The following is a 17,510-nucleotide window of genomic DNA, read 5'->3' on the forward strand; positions in this document are numbered from 1 at the left end:
TTATTTAATGTATTAACTAATATTTTATATTGATATTTAAATAGTATCTAAAAAAAGATATTGAGCAATTAAATAGTGTATTTTTATCAAATAATGACAATTTATAAAATGAATAATTAATAAAAATATAAAAAAAAGTTAATAAAAAATTAAAATAATTAGATAAAAATTATATTTAGCCTTTTATGCCTTTTTTTATTTATAATACTATGTTCTTTGCTTTATTAATTTTAAACTTTACATGTATGACTTATCTATATAAAGATATAAAAAACAAAAGTGAAAATTATTTAAACATTAAATAAAATATCAATAAAGCAAAAACTAATTATGATTAATTTAAGAGAAGATTTAATTGATTTTTTTTTCTTTCTGAAAAACAAATATATATAAACAGATATATAAATTTATAATATATTTATAAATAAATTGAAATTAATTTAATATAAAATATTTTTTTTATAATAAATAAATGAATAAATAAAAAAAAGAAGAAATAAAAGAAATTGAAAAAAAATTCATAAATGAATCCGAATAAATGATTTAACATATATTTAAAAAAAGATTATTTGAATTTTATCGCAAAAAAATACTTTCAATATCAGAATGTTACAAAAATAATCAGGATTTGTAAAAATCATAAGAATGTGCTAAATATTATTAAGATTAGTATTTATATTTAGAATAAAAAACTGAAAATTATTTAAAAGCTTATTAAGAAGGAATTGAATAATGTGTAAGTAGTTGCACATCCAATATATTAGTTCCGATAGGAGATTGTTATATTAACTGTTTTTAAAAATTTATTAATTATAAAAAAGATACAGAATAAGTTTTTTAGTTAAAGAATGTATGATTAAATATAAATAATATGTGAATATAATTAAAATCATTTGTTAAAAATTTTTAAATAAAATTTGTAATAAAATTATTTATTTTTAATTAAAAAAAAATGTTAATATATATATAATTATTATCATTTTTAATTTTAATTATAAAGTATTTATTTAATATTTTTTTATATATTATTATTTTTATTTTAATAATTATGAACTTATCTATTTATTTTTTAACTTTTCTCTAATGTTATTATTCTTATTTATTAATGTTTTAAATTATGATTTATATAATTAACTTTTTTATAAATTCTAATTAATATTTTATTTGATTAAATTTATTTTATATAGTAAAATATATATAATTTTATATTTATTTATTTAAATTTATTTTTATTTATATCTTTATAATTCCTTTTAATTTATTTTTAAAAATTTTTCGAAATTATTATTTATTTATTTTTTTTAAAAAAAGACATATATAATAAGAAATTTAAATAATTTATATATATATATATAAAATAATACTGATAGTTACATTTATTATTAAATTTTTAAATATATTTAATAAAAAAATTTAATATTAATTTTTTATTTTATTTTACATATATAATTAATATATCTTAAAAAAAAAATTATATAATTGAAATTAAATTTTCATATAAAACTAATAATTATTATAATTATAAATTAAAAGAATTTTTATAATAAATTTCTATAATTATTAAAAAAAAATTGATAAAAATGTAATTATTTAAAATAAAATATTAAAATTTTAAAGATTTTAATAAATTTATGTTTTTTTATTAATTTATATAAAAAATATATCTTTTTTCAGTGAAGCAGAATTCTTAAATCAATACTCCTAAGAGTTATTATTTAATTAATTTTATCATCAAGTTAAATATTTATTTATTATTTATAAAGTAACTATCATTATAGCTTTTAATTTAAAAAATATATTTAATATTTAAAAAAAATCTAAATTATGGGTTTTTAAATATTAATTATATGTTTATAATAAATAAACAGGAAAAAATAAAACTAAAAATTTAAAATTAAAATTTAATTAATTATGTATTAATATATTTAAAAAAAATATTTATATCATTAAATTAATTATGACAATTAAAAAAAAAAATTAATTTATATTATTTTATTTAATTTTTACTCATTTTATTTTAAAATATTCTTTAAAAATAAAAATAAAAAAAATTAAATTAAAAAATATCATAATCTTAATATTAAATAATAAATATAATATATATAGGCATGTATTAAATTTTAAATAATATTCATTTTTGTAAAAATATTTATATATATTACATATAATCAATTATATAATTGTAATAATAATTAACAAATAAAAAAATGTACTTTAAAAATTAAAAATGAAAAAGTTTTATTTAAATAAATAAATATTAAATATTAAAATATATAATTTATGATTAAAATATAATTATATAGTATTATAAAATAAATATAAAACTTAATAATTAACTAAAATTATATAAATAAACTTATAATAAAAATGAGAATTATTTTTTTATATGTAAAAAATAATATAAACCAAAAAATTATATTAAATAAAATGGTAAAAAAAATTTTAATATATACAAAATTATAAAAAAATATTATTAATTATTAAAAAAAAAAATATTTATATATATATAAATATATATATATTTGTATATATATATTTATATTTATATATCTAAATAATTTAGATTTTCATTTATTTTTTATTAATATTTTTAAAAATTTTTGCTTTTTTTTTTTTTTTAATTTATAAAGGTGAAAAAAAAAAGACTAAAAAAAAACTCTTTTATACATAAAGGAAAAAAAAATACAAATTAAAATATAAAGAAAAATGTAATAAAATTCTTTTGATTTATTAACCTATTTAACCTTATTTAACTTCTGTAAAAAATATTTTTTTTATTATTATTAATAAAAAATCTAAAATAGAAGCTTAAAGTTTCTCGGATTAACATTCTTGCTAATTATAAAATTATTCTAATATTATCAAAAATAACGAAATTTAATACATAAACTAATAAGAAATTGAATAATAAAAAAAACCTCAAACTGAAACTTGGGAATAAGATAAAGAAAAAAAAAATTCGGAATGTAATAATTTAATGAGCGATGATTCTGAAGAACTTGAAAAACCTAATTTTACAGATGATTCATGTGGAAGCTAATAAAATATATTCTAATAATAAAATAGAAAAAATAATTTATTTTAAGTATTTTAATAAATTGCCTTATAATATAGTGATTTTAATAAAATTAAATAATAAAAAAAAACTTCTACTATAACCAAGAATAATAAGAAAATTGTAAAAAATAAAATCAAATAAAATAAAAAAAAAAATCCTCCTTAAATTGAGTTAGTCTGCTTTTAATAAATCACTAAAAAAGGTATACTTAAAGTTTAAAAGTTCCCTTGTTTTAAGGATAAAGAAATCTATAAAATTAAATAAAAAATTACTCTTCCTAATATTTAATAAGTAATTTGTCTATAAAATATTATTTTATTAAATTTATTATATTTGTTGAATAAATAATCATATTATAAAATATAAAATTAAATTAATATAAAATAAACTTTAAATTTTTTATTATTTTTTTTAAAAAAATATTACTTATATATATATATATTTTTTTTATTTTATATAGTATTCAGATGATGATAAATGTAGTGGAGATGAATAAATTGAAAGTGCAGCTAATAGTGTATGTAAAAACTTATTCTAAGCTGTTTCTGAATATAATCCTGATTTCAAATAATTTCAACAAAAATAATTAAATTTCAGAGATTTAAAAATAGAATTAAGTGATGAAGATTATTGATATGTAAAATATAATTTTAATGAGTTATTTATATATATATAAATGTATTTATTTTTTTCTCCTTAATATTTATATGATAAAAAATAAAACACGCACACAATATAATCAAAAGAACTATTTTTATTATTTATTTTATAAAAAATCTGATATTTTATAATTAAATAATTAAAGTTTATTAAAAACACATTTTTTTTTGTTAATAAAATAAAAAATAGTGAGTGAGCTTATTTTTGATTTATAAAAATAATTTTTTTTAGCTTAATTTTATCTAAAATGCTTTAATTATTTATACTCTATAAATTTTCCAAAAATAAAAATAAAATACCAAGAATGAACTAAACTTCTTATTAAAAAATTAAAGAAAAATACATTTTTAATATTTTGATTTTCTATTAAATAATAATATGAAAAAAATAAAATCTAATTAAATAAATAGATCTTTATTAATTAAAATAATACTTTTATGAATACTTTTTTTTTTTTATGATTAATTTAATTCACTTTTAAGAATAATTTTATGTTCTATTATTAAGAAATTCTATTTACTATTTTTTTTTTAATTATAAACACTTTTTTAAACTATTAGTTAAAATAAAATAAAAATATAAATAAAAAATTATTTGTCAATATATTATAGCATTATAACAAAAAAAGTACTTATTAATTTTTCATAAAAAAATAAAAATAGCATCTGATTATCATAAAAAATGTCACGAAAAAAACTACCCCAATAATAATTATAATAACCGCAAAAATAAGAAAAAGAATTAACATATAACATTGAACCCATAATCGAAAACATAATAGGTTATTCTACTCGAATAGAGACTCCATTCGGTGAATTATGTAGTTTACATTGTGAAATAAACTCAAATGGACGCAAATATAAAGCTATAGAAGAAATAATAGATAATATAAAGCCATATGCAAACACATATCAATAAAATACTTTTAGTTTTAATTTAATTGAAAATATAATAAAACATTCTAATAATTATATATTAAATTATTTAGGTTTAAATCCAAAAGAATACCAAATAATAGATTGCTGTCAAAATGATATAGATCCATATAGATAAATAGTAAATATATTAAAATAAACTAGAATTTAGTAATAAAACGAGAATATTAAAAACATTATTTATATATAAGAATATGAAAACTATTATAATATAATTCCTTGGAATTCCTTAAAAAACTCAAATTTTAAATTTTTATAAAATAATTATTAACAATCTTAAAATATTGACTTAGAGGAAATTAATTCAGAAATTCTAAAAAATAAAAAAGATTTTCACATTTTCAGTCTAAGTTCTATTTTTCCTTTTAATTTCCAAAAAATCACAAATTTAGATTTATTTGAAAAACAATTAGAAATTTGGAAAAATAATAACAAAGAAAAAAACATATTTGCAATTTTAAATATAACTGATGATATTATTATTTAAAAATAAAGTAAAAAAAACAACATTTTCGATGCTTTCATATTAAACGGATGTAAATTATTAGGCGGCTAAGATAGTACTAACATACTTATATATAAAAAAAACCTAGAAGATTAAATAGAGAAAAAAATAGAATTAAATCTACCAAATTTAGTTGATTTTCTTGAAGAAAATATTGATTTTACACATATATATAGACTAGCCTTGTCTATGTAATTTCTAGAAGAACAAGAATTAATTTTCTAAGAAAATAAAAAAAACACTGAATTATTTATTTCAGAAATACAAAAAGCAAACTAAGAATTAAAAGCCACAAATTAATTTAGAAAAATATTTATTTCCGGAATGGAAAACCCAAACATAAACTGGAACACTAATGGTACTTTTAATATAATTTTTTATGTTCAAAACAGCGAAATATTCGACAAAGACAATAAAAGCTATTTACATCCGGAATTAGCAGTTTAGATTTTACATGATTTATTCGGTATATTAGCTTTAGCTAAATATAATTTGGTATTTAAAGATGATTAGAATTGCCTTTTAGGTAATATACCGAAACCTATATAGGTATAAATGATAGAAACTGGCCAATTTTTGACAGAAGAGAAGAATATATTGGGTTTTGTATAAATAGATATATTTAAATTATTTAAAGAAGAAGAAATAAAGTATTTAGTTTTTAGTTTAAAAAGCCTGTGTGAACAAGGGGATGAATTAAGTAAATTTTTCGATAAAAATGATTTCCATATGAACAATTTTTTATATGAAAATATGGACTTTAATTTTTTTTAAGTCTAAAAATATAACGAAAATCGTAACGAAGATTTCGTAAAAAAAAGGATCTAAAAATTTGATAATTAAATGTATGAAATTAAACGTATTTTGAAAAATATTAAAAGGTATTTTTCATTACATGATGGCTATATAAGAGATAAAACCTTAGTTTTTGATTATAAAAATAATACTTAAAATAGTTTATAGTAAATTACTGCTAATAATAATAATGAATAAGAAAGGAATTTTTAAGTTTTTCCTTACTAAGAAATAAATTTATTTGATGATTAGAAAAGTATAGATTTTAAGTCAAAAGCGGAAAAAGCTTAGGAAAAGATTAATATTTAACTTGATTAAATTAATTAATTGAAATAAAAGTCATTGTTTGATATTTAATTAAATAATAATAACTAAGAAAAAGAAGAAGAATAAATAGATATTATTTAATAAAACGCTTTTTTCCCAAAGAAAAGTGAGATTATTATGACAAAAGAGTAAATAAAAGAGCAAATGAGAACTTTGTTTTAGTAATAAAGGAAAAAAAGTGGCTTATTTTCCAAAAAAGAGGAGAAAATGACACAAATGATGCTTTAAATCCTCCGTGAACAATTCATAAAACCCTACGAAAACCTCCAGAAACCTTAAATAATATTTTAAGAAATCCAACCATCCTTTTTATTTTAAAACTAAATGGAAATTCGGGAAAAAAGAAACTCGAATTTGCGATTTATTTTTAATAATTATTCATCTTCGAGGAACATTTTATGCGAAAAAGCATATAGTTTATTGAATTTGTAGAATTTTTAAATTTTCGGAATTGATTTTGAACTTTTAAATAACGATAAAATTTTACTCAAAACGATTTTCGAAAATGTCTGTTAAGAAAACAATAATGATTCTCAAGAATTTAAGTTTACAGATTTTTTGATTTCTCTAGAAAAAATAGCACTTTTAATGTATGCTGATAATTAAAAACTACCCACAAACTCAGATAAAATGTAAGAACTTTACACATATATGGGAGTGCATGATCTAGATATTATTAAAGGTAAAATTAATAGAAACTTAGACTCTTAAAGAAATAATCTAGGAGGATATTATTCAGTTAATGAAAATTAAAGTAATAATAGTAAAGATGTTTATGGTCAGAAAAAATATAATAGCTTTAAAAGTGTGTATACAAATGATCTCTTTAAATCAAGAATTAATTAAATTTAGTAATAAGAAGATATCAAATAATAAAATTTATTAAATTTTCTTTCTTAAAGTCAATTAAAAAAATATTGAAAATCTAAAATTTGAATAGTAATTAAATTATATTATTTAATTTTTATTTATATATGAATTTTCCTTAAAATGATGTAAATATTTTTTCACATTTTAAATAAAATATTTTTGATAATATAAGAAAAATATAATATACAAAATAAAAAATAATATAAATGAATTAATAAAAATATAAAATAAATATATATATAAAGTCAAATAATAATATATATATATATTATATATATATATATATATATATATATATATATTTATATATACTCACTATTTTATAATTTCCAAATTAAATGATTATAATTTTTTATATGAAAATTATATTTTGTTATATTTATTATATAATTTAATTATTATATACTTATTCTTAAATAAAAGATTATAATTTTTTTTTATTCTTGCATTTTTTATTTTATAAACATAAAAAATAATATTAAAAAAAAATATATACACATTTCAATTCAATTTTCTTTATATTTTTCATATTTTTTACAATGATCATATCTATATTTATCTTTTAAAAACATCTAATTTGTTGTTTTAAATTAATTTTTAAAACTAGGAATACATATTATATTTTCAGCTTTTTTCTACATAATTTCTTTATTATTTTCATTAATTTTATTATTATTTTAAATATTTTCTTAATATTAGTAATTCTCGTTATATGTAGTTTTAAAAAAATTAACTTATTAACAAATTCCTATCTTTATATTAGATTGATTCCATTTTATTTTTTCAGAAATCTCAGTTTTTGTATGACTTTTTCCATCATTTTTTGCCCTCAGTAATTCTTCATGAGTTTTTTCTAGTTTTTCTTTTTATTCTGATTTATTTAAAGGACTGCTTGTGTATTTGATTATATTCAAATTATCTAATGGAGGCCATTTAGATTCTATTTAAGTATTTTTTTTAATAAAAAAGGTTTAATAAGTAGTATTAGATTCTAAAAGAGGTCCTCTGACTATTATTTTTTTAGGAGATTAAATTTTATTTTAAACGAAAGTTTCTTTATTTTAAATTTGTTCAGTTTTAATTTTTTTAGGAGAAAATACACATTAAATTTAATTAGAATTCTCGTATTTTTTTTAATACTGAAAAAGCTTAATTTTATATAAATCAGTATCTTTTTAATAATTTTCTATTTATTAATTATTCTTTTAGTAATTCGAAAGTGCAATTTTTTTAAAATCTGGTGATAAATGATGACTTTTGGAACATTTATAACGTCCAAATGTACAAGAAAAACATTTACAAAGCTTTTTTAGACTATTAAAATGGAATTCATTTTTTTTATATAATTCTTTTAAATGATTTTGCAATTTTTGTTTATTTTTTTAATATTGATTTTCCTAATCTATCATTTTTGTATATTAATTTAATTAATTTTTTTTTTTAAAAAAAAAAATAAAAACCAAAAATAAAAAAAAAAATAAAATATTTATTTTTAAAAAAAATGATTTCTGGTTAAATTTTTAATAAATAATAAAAAAAACAAAATCCATATTAATAATAATAATAAAAAAAAATCATAAATAAATAAGTAAACAAACTAAAATAGCAATTTCTATTAAAATAGCAATAATAACGTAACAAGAATTCGTTTTTTTTACCAAATTTTTCATTTTGCTAGTTGTTTTAACCATCTATTCAGTATTTTTATTTTATAATTAATCTAATTTATCTAAATCCTTACCTTAATCAGTGACTACATCCCCAATTTTAACAGCCACATGTTTTGTTTACACAATAACATTATTAAGCTAATTTAATGATTCATCTTATTTTTTCTTTTCTTATTCATAAGATGAATATACTTGTTTATTATCCATATTTTCCACATCATATTTTTACTCAAATTAATTATTATTATTATTATTTTAAATAGAATTATCGTTAAAATTATTTATCTTTTTATCAAAAAGCTTCTATAAATCTAAATTTAAATTAACTAATTCAGTATGTTAGTTTCTTCTGGTTTATATTTAGTTTTAGTTAAGATTGGCTGCTTGTATTTATTGAGAAAATTCATCAATACTCTTTTAAAATTCTATTAAATCAGATTTTATCTCATTTTCTAAACGTCCCATGCTTATTCTTTGGGATTCTTTTTATTATTTAAGTTCTATATTCTTTTTTATATTCAAGTATTTCCGTTTGATTTATAAATAATTTTATAAGAAATTATCAGACATTTTTTTTTAATTAATACTTTGAAATATATTTTTTTTATTATAATAAATAAAAATATATAAGTATATATATATATATAAAAATATATATAAAATAAAAGTTATAATAAGAAAATTTATAAATATATAAATATATAAATATTTATATATATAAATATATATATATCTATATCGATATATATAAAAATATTTTATTAATATATAAAATTATTTATATTAATATTTAAATAAGCATATTTATATGTATCTTCATTTTTATTTATATTTATTTTTATATTTGTATAAAGAATATAAAATATTAAATAATGATAAAAAATATTATAAATATATTAAATTTATTTATTATAAAAAAAGATTTATTATATTTCAAATTAATATATATTTTATATATTTTAATATATAATAAATAATTATTTATAAATAATAATATATCATTTATTAAAAATAATTATATTTTAAATAAAACAATTTATTATTTATTTAGAAAATGATATTTTTTTATTTAAATAATATTAATCAAAATATTAAAATATAATTATATTTTATTTATTTAATTAAATATGTATTATTATAAAAATTTATTCTTTATTAATTTATGTATTTATAAAAATATTTATAATTATATTTTGTAAATTAAATAACACAACAATACAAATATTGCAAAATCACTCATATATATATATATTTTTTTTAAAAAAAAAAATATTCATAGAAGCCTAATTATAAATAAACTAATTATTTTTAATTTAATTTGAAAATAACTCAAATGTGTGGAATAATAGGTATTCTTTCTAAAAAATAAAACGCTGAAGTCGTACTACTTGAAGGAATTGAATTATTATAAAATCGTGGTTACGATTCTGCAGGTATAGCTACTTTACGTAACGGTGATACCGAATTTCTCATAACAAAGTTATCTTCTGATACTTTAAAAAAAATAGACTGTATAGAAGCATTAAAATAAATATGTCCCACTAAACATCTAAATAGCTATGCTGGAATAGGTCATACAAGATGGGCTACATGTGGTGGAAAAACTGACTACAATTCCCATCCTCATTTTGACTAAAATAAAAGAATAGTTTTATGTCATAATGGTACTTTAGACAATTTTTTAGAAATAAGAGATTAATTAATATAAGATGGAATAAAGCTAAATTCTGATACAGATTCCGAATTAATAGCATAATTAATAGCTTAACATTTAAAATAGAACCCTTAATGTAGTGCGTTTGAAGCCACAAAGACTGTTATAGCCTAAAAACTATCCGGTCAATGGGGTTTAGTGATAATGGATAATCTAAATCCTGAATCTATGATCGTTGCGAGGAACGGATCTCCTATATTAATTGGATTAAGTAACGATACAATCTATGTAGCCAGCGAAAAGATTGCTTTTGAGAAATACACATCAAACTACGTAAACGTATATGATGGTGAAGTAATTGAAATATCACTTAAACACATAAACGAGTTCTATAAAAACAATAAAGACAGAATAATAAAAATAACAGAAAAAATGATATATAATTAAAACCAAAAGAACCATATAGGCATTTTTCGAATAAGAAATCTTCGAATAACCTGAAGCTCTCTTAAAAACACTCGGAAATGGCTCCAGATTAGCTTCTTAATAAAATAAACCAAAATTAGGTGGTTTAGAGAGATTTGAAACAGATATTTCTGGAATTAAGAATATAGTATATAAATATATATATTAGATTTTATATGTATATATTCATATTGATTTTTATATATATAATTATATTTTTTTTTTTAGTTAGTTTTAGCTTGTGGTTCTAGTTTTTACGCTGGACTTTTTGCATAAAATTATTTTAAAAAATTAAAATGCTTTAATTCTATTTCAGTTGTAGAAGGATCAGAATTTACTATTTATGATATTCCAGAAGAATAAGGAGGCATCATTTGCATTAGTTAAAGCGGAGAAACAGCTGATATTCGATCTGCGTTAGATTAAGCTAAAGAAAAAGGACTTTTTGCAATAGGAGTGGTAAATTCCGTAGGAAGTTAGATCGCTACATCAGTTGATTGCGGTGTTTATGTTAACTGTGGAAGAGAAGTGGCAGTTGCAGCTACAAAATCTTTTACTTCATAAACCATAGTATTACTAATGATTGCTTTATGGGTATCTAAATCTAAAGAAGATGCTAAAGGAATAACTACTAATGAAAGATTTAGAAAATAAATGATTGATTAATTAAGATCATTACCTACATCAGTAGGTATTATACTATATTCAATATAAGAATAATGCCAATAAACAGCAAATAAAATCGCTACTTTAAAAAATATTATTTTATTAGGAAAAGTATAATAACTGAAATAAATATAAATATAAATATAAATATAAATATATATATATATATATATATATATATATATATATATATATATATATATATAGTATATAAATTTTATATATATTTTTAGGGTGCATGCTCTGCAATAGCCAAAGAAGGAGCTTTAAAATTAAAAGAATTAACATACATACATGCTGAGGCTTTTTCTGCTGGCGAATTAAAACATGGTCCCTTAGCATTAATAGATTCTGAAAGTATATTTATGCATATATATATATATATATATATATATATATATATATATATATATTTATATTTATTTTATTAAGATCCTAAATCGACCACTATTTTGTTAATTATACTTGATGATGAATATTTACATGATATGAAACTTGCACTTAGTGAGGTACATAGTAGAGGTGCTTATACAATTGTAATTACTAATTGCTTAGATAAATTACCTTCTGAAAAAGTAGATATGAGTATTTAATTAGAACATAAAGATTTATTAACTCCTTTATTAGTTGTTTTACCTTTATAATTAACTACTTATTATGTTTGTAAAATATTAGATACTAATCCTGATAAACCTAGAAATTTAGCAAAATGCGTTACTGTTAAATGAGAAAAAAATACTATAAACTGTTAATGTAGTTTTTATTATTTTTAAATAAAAATATTAAAAACTCTTTAATTAATACTTATATTTATATTTTTTGTTAAAAATATTTAATATTTATATCAATTTATAATTAAAAAAAATATTAATTATGTTTATTTTTGCAAAAATAATGTTTTTCAATTTTATAATTATATTTTTTTATATATTGATTTATACAATCTAATTAATTAATATTAATGACATTTTTGGTTTATTTAATTTTTTTATTAAATAAATATTATTCTATATGTATTAATATCTAAAGATTTCTAATAAATTTTGCACTATTAATTATTAAATTTTTAATTAATAAATTTAAATCTTATTAATGTTTTGATAAATAATATAAATTATTTAAATCATTTACTATTATTTTTGTTCATTTTCTTTATAATTTATTTATTTAAGATTTCACAAATTCATATGGTAGACTATTATAATCTAAATATTTTTTAGTTAAATTCCGTTTAATCAACTCAAGTCATATCTTGCAAAAATTAATTAAGTTAAATTTTTATTAATTAATTTTATTTTATTTTTAATTATTTAATTAATATTATTATTTATAACCAAATTTATATTTTTAAATAGCAAACAATTATTTTTATTATAACATTCTTTTTAGTATTAATTCTATAAATATTTCTAAAATATTACTAAACAATTTCTTTACATTATTTAACATTTAAAGAAAAAAAAACAACTAATATTTAATAATTCTAAGATATATAATATTCTTCTTTAATAACCATTTATAAACAAAATTAAAATATTTATTATTTTATATCAAAAAAAAATTAAATTTTGTTATATACGCTTCACAATTTTAACAATGGTTTGTTTTTAAATATTTATTATGTATTCAAATTTATTAAAGTTCATTAGATTATGGTTTAAAAATACGTTAAAATTACTATTTAGAGAATTTAAAATTAAGAAAAATATAAAAATAAATTTAAAAAACAATTATTTTTATTTATATATTTAGATATAATAAAATCTTACTTTATTTTTAATAATATATAGTTGAAATTTATAATTATTGAATAAAAACATTATATATTAAATATAATACAATTTGAATATTTTATATATATCAAAATTTAAAAAATAATTATTTATATTATTTATATATTAATATAAATATTATATAAAAATAAGGTTTATATATATTTAAATGAATATTATTACTAAATAAATAATAAATATATATATATATATATATTTAAACATAAAAATATACATTTTTTTAAAAAAAATTGACTATAAAAAATAATTTTAAAAATTACTATTCTATTTATTATTTAATATTTATTTAAATTTTTATTTATAAAAAAAAAAAAAATAATATACATTAGTAATATAAAATATATATTAGTAATACAAAATAATAAAAATATAGTAAATATTGTTATAATATGATATTATATAAATAATAAAAATATATTATAATTTTATTAATTGAAATTTAAAAATTATTAAAGAAAATGAATATATTTTATATTTATATTGATTTAAATTTTCATATATCTTTTATAGTATTATATAATTTTTTTTTAAAATAATATTTGTTTTTCATTAATAATTTTTTAGTTTATTATTTAAATATAAATATATATATAAATATATATATATATATATATATATTTATAATTATTTAAAATAATTTTATTTCAAAAATAACTATTTTAAAAAAAAAAAAAATTGAAACATTTTTTTATTTTTATTAAAATATAATAAATAAAAAATATTACAATATAAATTTTTTATATAATACTTTGGATTTATTTTATTATTAAGACATCTTTGTTTTTAAAAATCTACTTCTAAATAAAATATTATATATATTACATACTTATAAATTTTTCTCGTTATTATAAATTTAATATTTTTTTATTAATTATTAAAATAAAGTAAATTAAATATTTTTTAATTTTTTTTTTTTATATTAATTTTATTTATATATGCAATCGATAAAAATAAAATTTGAAAGTATATATGATTTTAAATTTTTAAATAAATTATTTAAAAATATTATATTTATAAAATGAAAATAATATTGATAAGAAAATTTATTTAAAAAACTTATATAATAAATAAAATTATATAAAAAAATTAATTTTTTTAATTATAATATATATATTTAGAAATATTAATTAATTTAAATTTTTATATTTACTAGATATTTATAATTTATATATATTTATAAATAAAAATTTATTTTAAAATTATATAAAATATCGTTTTTATTTATATCTAAATTAATTATAATTTATTTTTATTTTATTATTTTGAAATAAATAAATATTTAAAATATTAAATAAATATTTATAAATCAAACAAAAAAATTTTTAAATGATAAATTCAATAAGATAAATTTTAAATATTTATTTTTTATAAATTAAATATAAAATAAATTTAAATTAATTAAAATCTAAAATTAAATTAAATATAAAAAAATCTAAATTAAATAATTAAAATCATGAAAAATTAAATTAAATACAATTAATTTAAATATAATCAAATTTAATTTTATTTAATTTATTTAAATAAATCAAATTGAATAAATTAAATAAAATAAAATTAGATAAGATATAAAAAAAAAAATCACAATTTCATTAAATTCGTAACTTTTGCTAATTTAGGCATTTATAATATATTAGACTAATTCTGTTTTTTTCTATCTTCTATTTTTACAAATTCTCTTATTTTTTCTCCTACATAAACTTATCTTGGTCTTCCTATTTTATTTAATCCTTCTGCCATCATTTCCGACCATTAAGTAATCCATCCAATAGATCTTGCAATAACAAACATAACAGTGAACATATTTACTGGAATATCTATTGCTTTGTAAACTAATCCTGTGTAAAAATCTACATTAGGATAAAGTTTTCTATCCAAAAAATATTTGTCATTCAAAGCTGCTTATTCTAACTTTAAAGCTAGATCAAATAAAGGCATAGTATCCTAACCAACTGCCTAGAGCACTTTATAGCACATTTTCTGCATAATTTTCGCTCTAGGATCAAAGTTTTTATACACTCTATGCCCAAAACCCATCAATCTAAACCCTGAACTCTTATCTTTTGACATCTATAATATTTTTTCGATATTATCAACATTTCCAATTTACTCTAACATATTAAGTACAGCCTCATTCGCTCCTCCATGCATTGGTCCCCATAAACTTGCAATACCAGCAGCTATACATGCGAATGGATTAGCTAATTAAAAATTTCCAAAAAAAATTATTTTATTTTTTAAAAACAAATAAAAAAATACCTTAAGAACTACCCGCAATCCTCACAGTTGAAGAACTTGCATTTTACTCATGATCTGCATGTAAAAGTAGTATTTTATCAATAGCTTATACAATAACTTCATCGATTTAAAATTCTTCATCCATAGGATTCGCTAACATCATATAGAGAAAATTCTAAACATAATTATATTTTTTTTTAGGTTAGATTAAAGGCAATCCCGAAGCAGTCCTAAAAGCATAAGCTGCAAGCGTAGGAATTTTTGCAATGACTTTAATAGCTATATGTTCACGATCACGACTATCATTAACATTGAATTCTTGATACATAAATGCACTTAAAGCACCTACTACACCTAACATAATAGCCATAGGGTGCGCATCGGCCTAAAATCCTTAATAGAAATCTTAAATCTTTTTATGTACAACCATTTCGGATACTACAAGTTCCTCAAAGGCCTCTTTTTCTTTCTTACACGGTAGTTATCCGTATATCATCAAATAGCAAGTTTCCATAAAAGAACAGTTTTCAGCTAAATCTTCTATTTTATATCCTCTGTATAATAGTTAACCTTTTTCACCGTCTATATAAGTAATTTAAGAAGCACAAGAAGATGTAGCAGTAAAACCAGGATCATAAGTAAAATAACCAGTTTATTAAGCTAAATTTCTTATATCTAAAACTGGAGGACCTAAAGTACCTTTCAATATGGGGATTTTATAGGTTTTGCCATCTGGAAAAGTTATTGTGGCATTTTCATTTGATTAAGGAACTATGGGGACTAGATCTTTGTATTTTTAATAGTGGGTGTTCATTGATATGCGCTTTATTATGTATGTGTCATCTTTATTGTTGTTTTTTGATGAGTTTGTGTCGTCATTTTATTGGTTTTTAATTAAGTTTTTTTATAAATTTTAAGGAGAATTCATTTTTTTTATTTGTTTTTAATATTTTAATTATTTATATATCACGTGTATATTTAATAATATAAAATATATATATTTTGGTATAATGTTATATTTATAATTGTTTATTATTTTTATACATAAAATAGAAATAAAATATTAAAGAAAATAAATACCTTAATATATAATAAAATTATATTTTGTATAAATAAACAAATATTTTAGATTTAATAAAATTAAAATTTCTTATTTAATTTTTTTTTGTTTATTTATTTAATGAATAGAGAAATATAATTGTAAGAAACAATAATTATTATATTTTTATAAAATTTTAAATATATAAATATAGTAATATCTAGAAATAAAAATTACAAAAATAATTTTTTATATGTTAATAATATATATCTTTACATTAATAAATAATTTAACTATTTAATATTTTACTAATAGTATAGAAAATGCAACAATTATGATATTTTTTACTTTTATAAAAAATAATTATTTATATATAATTTTTTAAAACTACTATTAAAAATAATAATATTTCAAATCAGATACTTTTTTATAATCTATATATATTATAAAAACCTATATATATTTTAAATATGAGTTTAAAATTAATTACTTTTTCTAAATATTATAAATTATTAACTTATTCTTAATCTTAACAATTTTATTAAAATAATGCAATAATTATCTAAAATTTTTCATATTTTATATATTTATCACACTTTTATTAATATATCTAAATCATATCTGAAATAATTTTAATACATATAGAAATATATTCCTATAATTAAATAAAATACATATTTAATAATAATATTAAATATAAATTTAAAAATATTAAATTTGTATATATAAATTAATTTATTTATTATTATTAATACCTTACTTGGTTCAAATATTTTTTTACATGTAATAAGTATAAAATAATATAAGTTTTGCATATTTTATAATAAATCTTAATCTA

General features: G+C 16.2%; 3 protein-coding genes across 3 annotated transcripts, besides 32 other annotated features; 2 read left to right on the forward strand and 1 right to left on the reverse strand. All coding sequences in view use genetic code 6, as the record gives it.

Annotated features, from left to right (window-relative positions):
- Nucleotides 1-114: 114 nt before the first annotated feature.
- Nucleotides 115-170: a microsatellite.
- Nucleotides 115-172: a microsatellite.
- A 291-nt stretch (nucleotides 173-463) lies between these two features.
- Nucleotides 464-502: a microsatellite.
- Nucleotides 503-1,002: 500 nt separating this feature from the next.
- Nucleotides 1,003-1,050: a microsatellite.
- A 1,411-nt stretch (nucleotides 1,051-2,461) lies between these two features.
- Nucleotides 2,462-2,535: a microsatellite.
- Nucleotides 2,493-2,550: a microsatellite.
- Nucleotides 2,551-2,787: 237 nt separating this feature from the next.
- On the forward strand, nucleotides 2,788-3,757 carry IMG5_193820 (hypothetical protein; the record flags this gene model as incomplete). The annotated part of the gene is made up of 2 exons (XM_004024985.1): nucleotides 2,788-3,349; nucleotides 3,519-3,757. Coding segments are annotated over 2 exons (735 nt in total), but the record flags the coding sequence as incomplete, so codon positions are not given.
- Nucleotides 2,867-2,912: a microsatellite.
- Nucleotides 3,758-7,324: 3,567 nt separating the features above from the next.
- Nucleotides 7,325-7,431: a microsatellite.
- Nucleotides 7,406-7,461: a microsatellite.
- Nucleotides 7,462-8,591: 1,130 nt separating this feature from the next.
- Nucleotides 8,592-8,633: a microsatellite.
- A 38-nt stretch (nucleotides 8,634-8,671) lies between these two features.
- Nucleotides 8,672-8,743: a microsatellite.
- Nucleotides 8,744-9,454: 711 nt separating this feature from the next.
- Nucleotides 9,455-9,553: a microsatellite.
- Nucleotides 9,493-9,604: a microsatellite.
- Nucleotides 9,500-9,553: a microsatellite.
- Nucleotides 9,505-9,570: a microsatellite.
- Nucleotides 9,518-9,615: a microsatellite.
- Nucleotides 9,519-9,630: a microsatellite.
- Nucleotides 9,564-9,615: a microsatellite.
- A 156-nt stretch (nucleotides 9,631-9,786) lies between the features above and the next one.
- Nucleotides 9,787-9,850: a microsatellite.
- A 303-nt stretch (nucleotides 9,851-10,153) lies between these two features.
- Nucleotides 10,154-12,333, forward strand: IMG5_193830 (hypothetical protein; the record flags this gene model as incomplete). The annotated part of the gene is made up of 4 exons (XM_004024986.1): nucleotides 10,154-10,828; nucleotides 11,168-11,716; nucleotides 11,839-11,962; nucleotides 12,038-12,333. 4 exons carry the CDS (start codon nucleotides 10,154-10,156, stop codon nucleotides 12,331-12,333), a joined length of 1,644 nt encoding a protein of 547 aa, XP_004025035.1.
- Nucleotides 11,089-11,156: a microsatellite.
- Nucleotides 11,735-11,832: a microsatellite.
- Nucleotides 11,975-12,024: a microsatellite.
- A 323-nt stretch (nucleotides 12,334-12,656) lies between the features above and the next one.
- Nucleotides 12,657-12,686: a microsatellite.
- A 1,029-nt stretch (nucleotides 12,687-13,715) lies between these two features.
- Nucleotides 13,716-13,759: a microsatellite.
- A 215-nt stretch (nucleotides 13,760-13,974) lies between these two features.
- Nucleotides 13,975-14,021: a microsatellite.
- A 516-nt stretch (nucleotides 14,022-14,537) lies between these two features.
- Nucleotides 14,538-14,578: a microsatellite.
- Nucleotides 14,579-14,666: 88 nt separating this feature from the next.
- Nucleotides 14,667-14,705: a microsatellite.
- A 59-nt stretch (nucleotides 14,706-14,764) lies between these two features.
- Nucleotides 14,765-14,842: a microsatellite.
- Nucleotides 14,767-14,842: a microsatellite.
- Nucleotides 14,767-14,955: a microsatellite.
- Nucleotides 14,769-14,870: a microsatellite.
- Nucleotides 14,915-14,977: a microsatellite.
- Nucleotides 14,977-16,447, reverse strand: IMG5_193840 (hypothetical protein; the record flags this gene model as incomplete). The annotated part of the gene is made up of 2 exons (XM_004024987.1): nucleotides 14,977-15,596; nucleotides 15,655-16,447. 2 exons carry the CDS (start codon nucleotides 16,445-16,447, stop codon nucleotides 14,977-14,979), a joined length of 1,413 nt encoding a protein of 470 aa, XP_004025036.1.
- Nucleotides 16,448-17,510: the final 1,063 nt, after the last annotated feature.

Source organism: Ichthyophthirius multifiliis, assembly GCF_000220395.1.
Source record: "Ichthyophthirius multifiliis unplaced genomic scaffold scaff_1120509251391, whole genome shotgun sequence".
Lineage (NCBI taxonomy): Eukaryota > Ciliophora > Oligohymenophorea > Hymenostomatida > Ichthyophthirius > Ichthyophthirius multifiliis.